We start from the raw sequence: 14,704 nt of genomic DNA, 5'->3' as shown, positions 1-14,704 counted from the left end.
AAACTGGTTATATTCGCCAGTGTTCTGAGACCTCGTCAGTGCATAAAGAGGATGCAAGGAACTCTCTCAAGGTGCCACAAAAGTGGTAGATAGCACAGATTCCATTCGGAATAACACCAAATCAGAATTTGTCAGAATGAAATGAAGCCAAAGTATGTTGGCCCTCTTCCTTCTCCACTCTCTGCCCTAATGCAGATTCTCAACCTAAAATGTCAACATTTCCTAACCCCCACCCACCCATACAAATGGTGCTCAACCTACTTAGTTCCTCTAGCATTTTTTTGCTTGAAGGTAATGTGTGCAAGATTAAGTGAGCCATAAGATGTTGGTATTCATTAACCTCGCTTCAAACTTGACAGCAGAAATAAATGTCCTTCAAACTCTGGAAAGCAATTACTTTGGCATTTGGGGTAATTACACTTATCCTGAAGGTGGCCCTGAAGAATTACTGAGTTGTTCTAGTGCTGCTTTATTGCCTTCCTGTTTAATGTGGTGAGACTTGCATTGAACAATTTGTTTGCAGTGAAGAGAGCTAGTAACAGCGGTGGGTAACTGGTAGCAGGCCATATCAACTTTGAATCCATCCTGCTGTTCAATAATGGTGTGGCTTCTCTCATAGGGAAAAGATTACCAACGCGAGCTCTCTATTCGTCAGCAACCCAGACTATTGAGACAAAAAATCCACGTGCTAACCTCCTTGTGAGCAAATGGCAGCAGGTGTGGCTCTTGGCACTGGACAGGCGGCGGAAGCTCAACGATGCACTGGACAGGCTGGAGGAGGTAAACCTTTCAATATTGTAGTTTGTTGAATTAAATGGAGGGAGATTTCTTTTAAACCTCTGTGGCAAATATTTTACATTGACTTACCAATTCAGTTCTATGGTTGAAAATCTCCGGCATCAATTTCAGTCTTTTCCACGTGGGAATTTCTGAATACCTTTCTTTCAGAACTTGATGCTGAAATGTTGGTCTCAGGGAGCACCAAAATGTAACTAAATGACCATTCTGACTTTATTTACCAAGTACATATCCTGAGATTATTCTTGTTTTGAACCAAGTAAAGCTTAAAGTGAAGCTTCTGGATATTTTACTGCCCTTTTTGTAAAAAAGGGAAAATTATATAAATCTTGTGCAGCTTACTTTGTTGGGTGGTATGCAATGTTATCTTTTTAACATCTCATTCTGTATTAAATATATTCAGCACAGATTTAGGGAATGATAATTTATTAGTGAATGTTTATTGTTCCACTGATTTATGTATGCAGAGCTCTTGGTGGCAAAGATCAAAGCTGGTAAATAGCTCGGATTAAATATGCATAACAAATATCAGCTCGTATCAAGCAATTAAACTGCTGGGTTTGCTTACTTTATTTGGCAGACCACGTAATAATATAAATTCAAATACTTTGGTCTCGTAAATGAGACATTTTTTTGAAAACCAAGTGGTCTTGTAACCTGCTTGGGTTGGATTTTGCCTTGTGTTTCTGATACTGTCTCACTGCAATAGTTATTCTTTCAAGTCTCTCTTGGATGTCTGTTGTCACGTTTTCTTTTGCAAAAGAAAGAAATTAATTTTCTAACCTGCTCATTAAATATCCGCAAAATAATTTTGTTCAAATTGTAGCTGCTCTGAGTTTTTATTTAAAGTGAAATTCTTGACAATTTTGCTTCCATTGTAGCTGAGAGAATTTGCCAATTTTGATTTTGACGTTTGGCGAAAGAAGTATATGCGATGGATGAATCACAAAAAGTCTAGAGTAATGGACTTCTTCAGGCGCATCGATAAAGATCAAGATGGGAAGATCACAAGACAAGAATTTATTGATGGAATTCTCTCTTCAAGTGAGTCTTTAAAACCCTTGCATTTCCTACTGAAAGAAAGCCCCTTAATGTTTCTTAAGTATAATAACATTCTCCTCCTGCAGCTCAAATTTCTATAACACCCTTGCTACCCTGTACAGCACAAGAGGATCATTCTCTTTGCACTATTGTGCCAGCTTTCTAAAGGAGCAATGCCATTTATTTACCTGTCCTGCAGTTTTCCAATTCCTCCACGCCCACCAAAAAGCCTGATAAGGAATTCCATATCCTTGCTTCTCTGTATTCTTGTGCTGCAAATTTTTTTTCTAAAGTCCCTTGGCTGATGGCTCAATTTAGTGCAAATTTCATATTTTCTTCCTTTATCAAATCTCCTTCCAGTTGTGAACATAAAGCCACATAAACAGGAAACAAAATATTCCCTACCGAAGGATCGTTACTTGAAATGTGATTTGCCTTTTCTTTCCTTGGATGTTGCCAAGCCAGCCAAATCCCTCTGGTTTCTCCAGTCTTAAGCCTGTTACCAAATTTCCAGTTTAATGATAAGTAGTGAAGGTAAGACAAAGGAATAAAATCCCCATTTATCTCCAAATAAAACACTGCAGACTTTATTGAACAAGTACTTTGGAAGTCTAAACTAATGCAAATCTCTCATTCGAGAAAAAAACTTTTGCCCATTGAAGTTCATATATGAAGTTCAGTGTATAATGTACCATATATGTACAACCAGATGAAACTGCGTTTCTCAGTCTACAGCACTCGCCCTAATACATAGTAATCAGATATATACATCCAGATATAATCAAAAATAAATATGTATAAATATTTTGTAATTATTCACTTGGTCACAGGATACTCTATCAACCTCAGAAGAACCTATTTCCCATCCTGGCAGTCCTCATTTTGATGTTCTTGTACCACCTCCTTGATGGTAGAAAGTTGAAGATACTGTGTGGTGGATGGCAAGGGTCCTCAATAATTCCTGTTAAATGTTTTCAAGATGGGGCCCAGTAGTCTTGCCCTCCTCAACCTCGTGAAAAAGTGTAGGCGTTGCTGTGCTTTCCTGACTAAAGATGAGGTGCTGTGGGTCCAGGTGCTCATTGATGGAGAGTGGTCAACCTTCGTCTTCTTGAGGTTCACAATCATCCCCTTTGTCTTGTCCACATTGAGACTCAGGTGTTTGTTCTTGTACCATTTTACGAACCACCCATCTTCCTCTCTGTAAGTCATCTCATCATTGTTGCCAATGAGGCCAACTACTATTGTATCATCCCAAACTTGATTATTCTGTTTGAACTGAATCTAGCAATGCAGTCGTGAGTCAGTGAGTAACAGGCTGAGCACACAGCCTTCAGGTGCACCAGTGCTCAGCATGATGGGACTTGAGATTTTGCTACCTACCCGAACTTACTGTGGCCTTTCGGTCAAGAAGTCTAGGATCTATTTGCAGAGAGGGTTGTTTAGTCCCAGTTTATCCATCAGTCTCTGAATTCAAAGATAGTGGTTATGAAGCTACCATTTTGCTGTAAAAATGCTTCTGGTTCACGTTATATCCTGCAGAGAAAGAAAACTGCTCTCAAGCCAAAATGTGATTTCAGACCCTTGGAATGATGTTGATGCTTAGTTGCCCTGTAAGGTGGCCTCAGCTCAAGGGCAATTAACGATGGGAACTATTTGCTGACTTTGCCAGCCATGCCTCTGAATGGAACAAAAATGTATTAGTAAAGAATTATTTTTCCCATCTTACCGTCGATCTCATTACCAACAGCCACCAAGGGTAATTTGATACCCAAATGTGATTGCTCTTCAACTGACATTGTCCACATGCTATTTTATATTCCAAGGCATATTTTCTCAAGAGTTCTACAGCATCAAAACGGCTCAACTTGTCCCTGCTGATCAAGCTAGTCCCATTTGGCTGCATTTAGCCTTCTCAACCTTTCCTAACCATATACTTGTCAGAATGTATTTTAAAAGTTAAAACTTCCTTTGGCAACTTGTTCCATTTTTCAATCACTTTCTGTGTGAAGCAGCTGCCCCTCAGGTCACTTTTAATCTTTCTCCTCTCACCTTGTGTCTTATGCTTTCTAGGTTTAGATTCCCCTACTCTGTGAAAAAGCCCATGACTGTTTACCATATCTATGTTTTTACAAATTTCTATAAAGTTCCCCTCAAGCTTGCTGCTCTCCAGGGAATAGTCCCAGCTATCCAGGCTCTCCTTACAATTCGAGCCTACCAGTCCCAGTTACACTCTTGCGAATCTTTTCTGCACCCTATCCAACTTAATTATATCTTTCCTCTTGCTGGGTGGTCAGAACTGCGTACAATAGGTATAAAGGATGGTAAAGAGAGCTTTTGGCATATTGGCCTTCATAAATCAAAGTATTGATTATAGGAGTTGGGATATTATGTTAAAGTTGTATAAGACATTGGTGAGGCCAAATTTGGAGTATTGTGTGCAGTTTTGGTCACTGAACTACAGGATAGATATCAATGAGATTGAAACAGTGCAGAGAAAATTTACAAGGATGTTGCCAGGACTTCAGGAACTGGGTTACAGGGAAAGGTTAAACAGGTTAGGACTTTTTTTTTGAAGGATGAGGGAGATTTGATAGAGGTATACAAAATTCTGAGCATTATAGAGAGTAAATGCGAGTAGACTTTTTTTCCCACTGAGGTTAGGTCAGATACAAACCAGAAGACATGGGTTAAGTGTGAAAGGGGAAAAGTTTAGGGGGAACTTCTTCACACAGAGAGTGGTGGGAGTGAGGAATGAGTTCCCAGATGAGGTGGTGAATGCAGGCTCAATTTTCATATTTGGACAGATACATGGATGGGAAGGGTATGGAGGGGCTATGGACTGGGTGCAGGTCAGTGCACTGAGAATGCAGAATAATAGTTTGGCACAGACTAGAAGGGCTGAAGGGCATGTTTTCTGTGCAGTAATGTTCTATGGTTCTAATACTCCAAATTTGGCCTCACCAATATCTTTTACAGTTGTGAAAATTCATCCCTGTTCGGGTACTCAATTCTGGAGGGAATTTCCCAGCAATTTCCTTTTATCCCTTTGTCTGGAGACCCGAAAGTTATTTTTAATTCTCTTCTGCCACTTGCCTCAGATGTGATTGCTCAGCAAAAACTGGGAATCGAATTAATGACTTTCCCAGTCCCAGAATAAAAATACCACACGTTGTATCACTTTGAACCTGACTTCCAGTGTCATTTACATTCAGAAGATAGTAATTAAAAAAAAACATATCTATTGTGTTGCTATGTAAACATTCAGTTTTCTACCATAGCTTAACAGATGATAAAGTTTTAAAAATATTTCACCAAAAGGGCATGCATTCATTGCATTGAGCATACAAGAGGAAGCTGTAGGGACTCAGCAAGTCAGGCAGCATCCAGAGGGGGAATGGTCAGAACATTTCAGGACGGGACTCCTTACCGAGACTGAGGTAGAAGAGGTATACAAAGAGGGGGAAGAAGCTGAGGGAGGGGCTGAGGTGACAGGGGAGAGGACAGGACGTGTGAGAGGTGGAAAGACAAATAGAGGGAATGGTAGGAGGATGTTAGAGAGAGAAGGGGAAAAAAAACATACAGGAGTTGGTAAAGAAGGGATGCAACCAGATGTGGATGGGGGTGGAACAATTGATGTTCATTCTGTTAGGTTTAAGGCTGCCGGTTACTTCCAGCAACACATAGAACTCAAGGGTTCATCCGCTTTACTCTGCAGAGTTTCCGACCAGCCGCTTGGAGATGAGTGCTGTGGCCGACATATTTGACCGAGATGGAGATGGATACATTGATTATTATGAATTTGTGGCAGCCCTTCATCCAAACAAGGACGCCTACAAACCTCTTACTGATGCTGACAAAATAGAGGATGAGGTATTACCAGCATTGTTTATGGAGCTTAAACCAGTTTCTAGAAGTACTTGATAGGAACATTTATCTGCTGTTTGATTCCAGCAATTTTCTGAATTGTAAAGGATTTTTAACTATTTTTAAAATTTAGACATAGAGCACAGTAACAAACCCCTCAGCCACAATCCCGTGCCACCCAAATTAACCTACAACCCTCCCCCCCCCCCCCCCCCCACCGTATGTTTTGAAGGGTGGGAGGAAACGGGAGCACCCAGAGGAAACCCACGCAGACGCGGGGAGAACGTTCAAACTCCTTACAGACAGTGCTGGATTCGAAGCCGGGTCGCTGGCACTGGAATAGTGTTGAGCTAACTGCTATGCTAATCAAGCCACCCTATTTTTATTAATTTCTAAACAGCTGTTAGGCTTGATTTTCTGCCATTGGTTCTCTGACTGGCCTTCAAACTCAACCAGCCCGCATTGTACTTTATTGTAGGTGACACGGCAGGTCGCGAAATGTAAATGTGCAAAGCGGTTTCAGGTGGAGCAGATTGGGGAGAACAAATACAGGGTGAGTCTTTCAGTCTTTACCGTACCTGAGGGTGATGGCACGCCTTCACTTGTTTGACTGTAAACTGCAAGGTTTAGTGGGAAAAGCGAGTTGCCCCCCCCCCCCCCCCCAAAATTCAGTTAAAGCACACAAGTGGGGCTGTGAAGGAGGCAACTTATCATGAAAACAGTACTATTTATATCATATGTTCTGTATGGAATTTGTATTTTAATGGCAAGGCTGTTGAAGGAAATGACTAAATATTTGTGAAGCAATAGCAGGAAGCAATTAACTTGAATTGGAAACTATCTAAAAATAGAAACCAGCTAAGTGCCACATGATCTAAATTTGACAGAGCATTTAAAGAAACCTGGGTGATTTCCTGGGTATTTATCCCATTATAAAGGTTATGTCATTTGGGTTCTGAATACTGTAACTCATTAAAATATAGTTTGGTTGCTGCTCTTTGAAGAATTACAGGCCACAGCAATGCATAAGGCACCACCAGGTTTGTGGGGGAAAGATGAAAAAGAGAGGGTGATGCCCATCAAATCCAGTCCCAGAAGAGGCAGAGGGAATGGACAGTTCTGCGCAAAGTCTGCAAAGTCTTCATTCATCTTTTCAGTCGATCCTTTCCTATGTCATCTTATATAATTATTCACAGCAATTTAACAGAGCTTTACAGGAAAAATTAAAGGGATAAGTTGACAAAAGGTCACAACTTCTACAAGGTAAAAATGGAACTACAGTAGTCTTTTTATCCCCTTGCCCTGACTGCAGTGGGAATACTATGCTGGTACTGTGACACAACCATCCCATGGATTCCATGCTGGATTTTTTGAAAGCCTATCCAATTAATCCACTCTCCTCTTTCCACATAACCAAATAAAAAAGTTTTATTTACTTTTCAAATAAAAATCAGTGCTGTTCTGAAAAATTATAATTGTACATTTAAAACATGCCACTGCTGAAAAGAGTTTGAGGAAAATCAAGTCTCCTTTTGTCTGAATTGTTTCATACTTCATAAGATTTCCAATTTATCTGGTTAATGTGAAATCTGTGATAAAACTATCTACAGTATATCCCTGAGGACATGATCTTTCTGTCTTCGTTCACCTCCCCTCCTCCTCTCCCCTTTCTCCCCTTCCTCTCTCTCTCTCTCTCTCTCTCTCTGTGGAGCTTGCTTGACTCTGTGTGCCCTGGTTCCCACCCACAGCTCAGTGATGTACTGGTAGGTCATTTGGCAACTGTAAATTATTCCTCAGTGTAATTAAGTGGCAGGAGGATCAAGAGAGGAGTTGATGAATGTGTGAAAAATGGCAAGTTGCAGAACTGCAGGAAAATGGGACTGATGGGATTGCTCTGCAGAGATATGGCATGGACCCAGTGGAATATAATAACTATTTTATGTGTAGCAGAAGTTTGGGAATACATGAAATGCTCAAATGGAAGCAGAACGTGTTGGGAATGGTTGGTCAGGCAGCATCTGTGGATCAACAAGTGGAATAAGTTGCCAGGACTTGGGATGCCTGTTTTTGTTTGTACCTGATGAAGGGCCCAGTCCCAAAACATTGGTTACTTCTTACTTCTTATGGATGCTGTGGGATACTGAGTTTTCCTAACATGTTTTTATATTACGCCTAGACATTGCTGTTCTACAACACTCGCCGGAGCCCTGCCATTTCCTAATAGTCCTGCCTTGGCCTTGCATTGGTTTGACTTACCAAAATCCAATGCCTCACACTTTCCTGAATTAAACTTCCTCACCCCATTTACCCAGTTAATCAAGATCCCATTGCAGACTCCGACCTTCGTTGATTCCACTATACTGGCCATTTCAGTGTCATCTGCAAACCTACTCACCATGCCATCGTTGTTATAGAAAGTACAGCCCGGACGGAACAAGGCACAAAATATCTCAACAAAGCTTTGAAGCAGAAAAGTTGTAACCCCGGCTTTGCCAGCTGACTCAAGTTTTCAGGGAATTTAATGGGTCTCTGATGCTCAGAAGGTGAATTTTCCCTCCTCTTTCTGGACTAGGTAATGTCAAAAACAACCCTTTCCTTGGTTGAGGTTGAATCTGTGCAAGCAAGACATTGAATTCTGATGCTCAGAAACATTCAACAGCTATTGGAGAAAAAAAATTAACAGGTTAAAAATAACCAAAGATGAATGGTAAAATTAAAAATTATTTTACAGAAATAATCAAGAGCACCACAGTAAGTTTAATTAATTCAAAGAGCAGAGGTGCTGTGGGTTTATGCTGCCTGGTGGGTTAGTTGTGGAGCGTGCCTACCCAGCTTAAGATGGCAAGCAGCTTCAGGATGAGAAAAGCAAAATACCGCTGATGCTGGAAATCTGAAGTAAAACTGGAAAATGCTGCACTCAGCAGATCAGTTAGCGTCTATGCAGTGGGAAACCGAGTGAACGTTCCAGGTTGTTAATTTGAATACTGAATAAGCAAATGGGATGATGTTGGCTTCTCCATATACTTGTCTCACACAGCACAGTTTCCATGTGCTGGGAATAAACAGAATCATGGCAGTGGTCCACTGTCTATTGTTGCTGAAGAAGTCTGTTTCAGACAAACAATATTGTTAACTTTAACCAGGCTTAATGTAACCCTTTATGAACTGGGAGAAATTGGACATTCTCCAGAAGGTTTAGCAGTCTGATTATAATAAAACTGCAGTGAAGGGAGTGGGAGGGTAGAGAATGGAACTCAGCAACTTAAAATATGCTTAGGATTTTCATAAGCTTTAACTCCGTTTCTCTACAGATGCTGTCTTATCTGCTGAGTGTTTCTGATATTTTCTATCCTGATTTTAGGTTCATGACTACACATTTTATGGATGTTGTGAACTTCCTGACACTCGGGTGAGGGGTGCTGGGAGGGGGTTGTTGAAAACTGTGGTGGCTTGATGCTGGCATTCCCCAGCAAGTTCTGGCCTATTGGAGCCAATTTCCTGCACCTGTCTAACTTTTGGTTCAATGTCACACAAAGGTATTTTCATAGTTTCTGTTGTTCAATGCAAAATTATTGTTTAGAACTCGAAATTATATTTAAAAAATTGCAACCATGCCAGAAACAGTGTGGCTCGTAGAAATTAACAAAACTTACTCAGGTTTTATGGTTCAGGGTTGTCATTCAAAGTAATAATATGTTTTTCTATAAGAGTGGGAACTTTTAATTGAAATATTCATAAATTTCTCTCAAAATGTACTTGATGTCATTGGTGAAATTCCACAGCCAGCCTGTGTTGTGCTTATATAGGAGTAACAATTCAATGTCTCGCTTGCACAGATTCAACCTCAACCAAGGAAAGGGTTGTTTTTGACATTACCTCGTCCAGAAAGAGGAGGGAAAATTCACCTTCTGATAGCTAAACCAGTGACGGGTGCTGTCCATGCGTAGAGTATAATACTTTAGCATTGCTCTCCAAAGGTTGTAGCCACCTTTCACATTTACAAAACAGCCCTTGCTTGGAGCAGTGGATCCTTGAAGCTTAGTGGAGCAGCGAGCAAGCATAAATAGAGAAGAGAAAAAAAAGTACAATAAAACCCCGGTATCTGGCACCTATGGGGTTTGATAGATGCCGGAAAAAGTGAACTTGCCAGTTGCTTGAGATTGTATGTTGTGAAATTAGCGAACTAACTGCTAGGTGTGCACCAATTTTAAACATCCGTAGTTTTTTTACGTACTTATTTGCTGGTTGCTTGAGGTTGCCAGTTGCTTCAATTCCAGATAACTGGGATTTTACTGTATCATGACACAGAGAATCCAATGTGCTCCTTAACGGATTCTTCTTGACCAGAAATGTTTGTAAAAATACAGCCATTTGTCAAGACTGTTATATGTAAAAACTGAAATTGCTGTGACTAATTTTCTTTTTCTTCATATTCTTTTTCATGACTTAGTTCTTCCTGGGAAATCAGGTACAGAATGACATAAATGTCTGATGTGTTTTACCTGTTGTGTGTTGTGCTGGGCCAGTAACGCCTGCTTTGTGGCTTTCAGCATTATGCCAGTTGGGAACAGTGACTTTCCCAATCTGTTGCCCAGCAGCTCATGTTTTTGAATGTTGGGTGTCTCCACATGTATTAAGCTGCAAACTTATTTTGCTCTTTTTCCATTTAATCATTCACCTTTCAAATCAGCTGCTTTAATGAATGGTGGGGGTGGAAAAGTAGAGCTTGCCACTGCAAAAATGTATGCTTGGTGCAAAACAAATCTTAACAGTCTTTAAAAGAAAATCACAAGTAAAAATCATTTGCCAGTACTCAAAGAATTTAACATTCTGGTTAAGCTTCTGTTTACTTCCCCTTTTGCAGTTTGGAGACTCCCAGCAGCTACGATTGGTCCGCATCCTACGCAGTACGGTCATGGTTCGGGTTGGAGGAGGCTGGATGGCCTTGGATGAGTTTTTGGTGAAAAATGATCCCTGCAGAGGTAAGTTATGATTATTCTTTGGTTGATTCTACCAATCACCTTCTTGATGAATACAAGCTGATGTTTGCTGTGTATCACAATATCTCTTTACAAGAAGGTACACTTATGACTGCATGTAATTTGATGGATACTTTTTCTAGAAGGAGGCATGAGCAGGCAGCAATGATTGGAATTGGTTGCAATCAATGGACCGGAAGGTCATGCAGACAGTTTGCGATTCGTGGCTGAATTTCTTTACGTGGCCAACTTGTTCCACTTCCGTAGCCCCACTGTTGGTTGCATTTTCAGTGAACCTGAATTTCTCTACCACAAGCGCGCAGATTTCTAGTCCCCCGATTGGATAAGATGTGACTGTCAGCCAGAGACACCCACCTTATCCATTTTTTAAAGCGAGTTAATGTAGGCAATCAAAGAAGTAGAATGCAACATATTTATTATCTTTATAAAACCCCCCGTGGCTTTTCTCCTGGGGTGTCTTATTTGGCAGCAATTCTTTTTTTTTAATCGAACTTAATTTTTAAAAATTATTTTATTAAAATTTTTAAATCACACAACATAACATTGATTAGAGTATATTAATACAAACTTAACATGATTAAGTTAAAAAAAAAACAATCTCCTTCAACCACCCCACTAATACCCTCCCTCTTTCCGACAAAGAAAAGAAGATCATCAGTAAAAATAGTCATATTCAAACCCTTTAGCTGTGGAAGCAGAGATATCCACCGAAGTGGACCGAGAGATCAAATTTGAACACCAATAGCTCTCAAATATGGGCTCCAGACTTTAGCAAAGAATAAATATTTATCTCTCAAATGATATGTTATCTTTTCTAAAGGGATACAGCTTTCATTTCAATATGCCATCGTTTCATGCTTAAAACCGAATCAGATTTCCATGTACTAGCTAAACATTTTTTAGAAACAGTCAAAGCAAAACATAAAAATTCAATTTCATACATAGTCATTTTCAACCCTAAAGCAATCGACTTAATATCCCCTAATAAAAATAACAATGGATCAAATGGTAAATTCATTTTTAATACCTTACTCTAAAAACAATTTAATTTGTAACCAAAAACCTTAGGGCAAGTCCAAGACAAATGAAAAAAGGTACCTATTTCTTGACCACTCCTAAAACATAAATCTGAAGAACTAAGTTGAAATTTTTTCAATTTCTGAGGGGTTAAATACAATTGATGTAGAAATTATATTGCATCAGCCTAGATCGTACATTTGTGACCTTAGTCGTACTATCTTTACACAAATTTCTCCAAACACTTTCATCTTCTATTCAAATCCAATTCCCATTTTATTCTCGATTTATGGACATCTAACTTGGGCATTATATTTTGTAATAACTTGTACATCTCAGAAATAAATTACTTGAATCTTCCTTAGCAAGAAATAATTCAAAAGAAGATCGTCTAGGTAATTTTAAACTATGATCTAATTATTATGATAAATTTTTTTTAACCTGATAATCACAGAAAAAAGTATTCAAAGGGATTTGAAACTTCTTGATATGATCAAAGGACAAAAATCTCCCTGCTTCAAAACAATCTTCAACTTTTTTAATCCCCATTTGACTCCATATTTTCAAAAACTTTATAGATCCTGCAGCTTGGTCTCAAGAGACAGGGTGAAAATGAATTGTATTCAACAAATGATCTTTGATGTAATCTGCTTTTGTGTGAAATACATAAGGATCCTCGGGAATCCCACCACTGCAGTTTAGCTACCAATCGGCACTCAAAATCTGAATGTCCAGCGGGTGAATAGAAGGGGTTGTCGTTTGCCCTCTACTCAATTGAGTCACCAGCTTCACCTGTTTAATATTGATGGAGAATTAATGAGTTATAAGCAAGTTTGTGGCCAAAAAAATTGAATAAAAACTATTGAATCTATAAGAATGACGGCTTTGATTGTACAAATGACTTGAGCAATGTGAAACATTTATAGTTTAGATGTTATAAAAAGCTCAACTTTGCTCTTGGATTCTTCAAATGATTTCTGTTTTACTCTCCTGTGCTTGGTCCTATTTCCAACTAAAAGTTTCTTCTCTATTTCTTTTAATGTGATGCAATCCCTTTATCATTTCTTCTAGTTCATCATCATGGAAGTAAAATGTTGCGTTCGGAATCAAACTCTTCAATTACCAGTCAGTCTCCTATAGGTTTGCAATCCTCTGACTCTTTTTCTTCTCCTGTGTGCTTTTCTATTCTGTCTGGCATAACCCACCTCACAGCTTACAGCAGGCTTTGTGCTTTTTTAAAAAAAATAGAGAACTGTAATCCAATGCGCTTTATTTTTTTTTAACCGACTACAGAATGATCGCCCATTTTGAAATGCATGTGAAGTTGCTTACATGACTTTTTTCTTTTACCCGCAGTAATACTCACTGCAAGTAAGTGGTCACCTTGTCTGATATTGTAGCATCCTCCTCAGTGGAATGTACACATCTGTTCTGCCTGAAAGTGTTGTGCTGTTTTAAGCTTCTGCACAAATATTTTGGAATGGGGTTTGCTTTAGTGGGTCCCTGGGCTTCTTTAAATTGACTGCATGAGGTTAATGGAGTCCGAACTCTTGCGTAGTTCTCAACATGAAACTGAACTGAAATCTTTACAGTGATCCGAATTTTTCTTTCCCTTTCCATTTAAGTTCCGAAAATTTGCTGGGCTAATTCGTCTCATGTTGCATACATACATCAGCCCAAATGTTGCTGGTATAGATAGGCTTTCAATTCAGATTTCAGTATTATTCTATCATCTGTTAACCAGTTTTTAACCATCCTCTTCATTTCCCCCTGTTCCCCCATACTCCTCCCCTTGTTGTTGCAAGTATGATGCTGGCTAATGACTTTGCCAGTGATGTACAATTGAATTTTGGTTTCATTCCTTTCTTCCAGCAAAGGGCAGGACAAACGTCGAACTGCGTGAAAAGTTTATTCTTCCTGAAGGCACGGGTCAATCGATCGCTGCCTTCCGACCGCGAGGCCGAAGGTCACGGCCATCATCAAGGGCAGCCTCACCCAACAGATCAACATCCAGTGCCAGTCAAAGTGTTTCAGTTCCACCAGTTGTTACTACTGCTTCTCCGAAGGTAACGTTGAGAGCAGCACACTTCTGTTTTCAGTGTTCCCCGTGATTGATGTAACTTAGAAAGCTGTTACTCTAACCCAATGAAGAGCTTGGTGCTATTGTTCCTGTGCAACATCTTAATTTTATTGCCATAACAATCTCCCTATAATCCTGATAACTCATTACATTTATATTACACTGTCATAGCTATTTTAATGTTTGTTCCCCTTTCCTTATTTTAGTTTTCTTATGGGGTTAGTTAAAGAGTATTGGCAAGTGAGCATTTATTTAACGCATGCCAGATATAGATCGCTTACTAACTTTACTGGTTTAAAGGGAGTCACAAACGTGTCTTGATCATCGCATTTTTAATTTTACTCCTTCCTTATTAAACTTCCTCTTCCATGGCACTGTTATTTCCAGGTCATTTTACTCTATTGTTTTAATTTCCATTCATTTTCATTGTATCCTTGTTTCATACAGACACCCCAACATTTAATCCGCAATTATGATAAGCCATGGTTGATAAACAGCAAAACATCAAGTGCTTATAAGTCACCAGAGTCCCCTGAGCACCGGGTCCCATCTCCAGAGGTATAGTACGGTGAAGTACTCCCAACTTAAGAAACAATTGTTGGTAGTGTCAACTGACACAATATGCATTTTGCCTTTAGTTTAGTTAGCTGTCTTAGACAGATATGTACCAAAAAGCCTGAAGTTCAGAAATTTTGGGGAGAGAATTTTGGACTGCTTTTCAGGATTCCAGATGTATTTTTCTTGATTGTACATAAAAGACTGAAATGGGAAATTGAAACACATTTGGAAATGGTGAAAGCTGAATACATTGCTAAATCATTCTCAAAAGGTTGCCTCATCCTTTCAAATAAAGTAGATAAAACCAGTGGTCAGTAGCACAGGGTACTTCAGTGAAAGGTTACTG

General features: G+C 39.4%; 1 protein-coding gene across 17 annotated transcripts in view; it reads left to right on the top strand.

The window, feature by feature from the left end:
* The window catches only part of dst (dystonin), a 570,552-nt gene that overhangs the window by 542,668 nt on the left and 13,180 nt on the right, over positions 1-14,704 (top strand). For 6 of the 17 annotated variants that reach the window (XM_069886052.1, XM_069886053.1, XM_069886057.1 and 3 more), the window contains 9 exons: positions 620-780; positions 1,680-1,842; positions 5,555-5,709; positions 6,182-6,256; positions 10,154-10,171; positions 10,568-10,685; positions 12,792-12,860; positions 13,593-13,786; positions 14,248-14,358. In XM_069886052.1, coding sequence (XP_069742153.1) covers positions 620-780; positions 1,680-1,842; positions 5,555-5,709; positions 6,182-6,256; positions 10,154-10,171; positions 10,568-10,685; positions 12,792-12,860; positions 13,593-13,786; positions 14,248-14,358 — 1,064 coding nt within the window. The remainder of the gene's footprint in view (positions 1-619; positions 781-1,679; positions 1,843-5,554; positions 5,710-6,181; positions 6,257-10,153; positions 10,172-10,567; positions 10,686-12,791; positions 12,861-13,592; positions 13,787-14,247; positions 14,359-14,704) is intronic. The other 11 variants (XM_069886062.1, XM_069886059.1, XM_069886060.1 and 8 more) reach the window with 4 other exon arrangements.

Source organism: Narcine bancroftii, chromosome 6 (genome assembly GCF_036971445.1).
Source record: "Narcine bancroftii isolate sNarBan1 chromosome 6, sNarBan1.hap1, whole genome shotgun sequence".
Classification (NCBI taxonomy): domain Eukaryota; kingdom Metazoa; phylum Chordata; class Chondrichthyes; order Torpediniformes; family Narcinidae; genus Narcine; species Narcine bancroftii.
The sequence above is the reverse complement of the archived record's forward strand: the minus strand, read 5'-3'. Positions and strand labels throughout refer to the sequence as shown.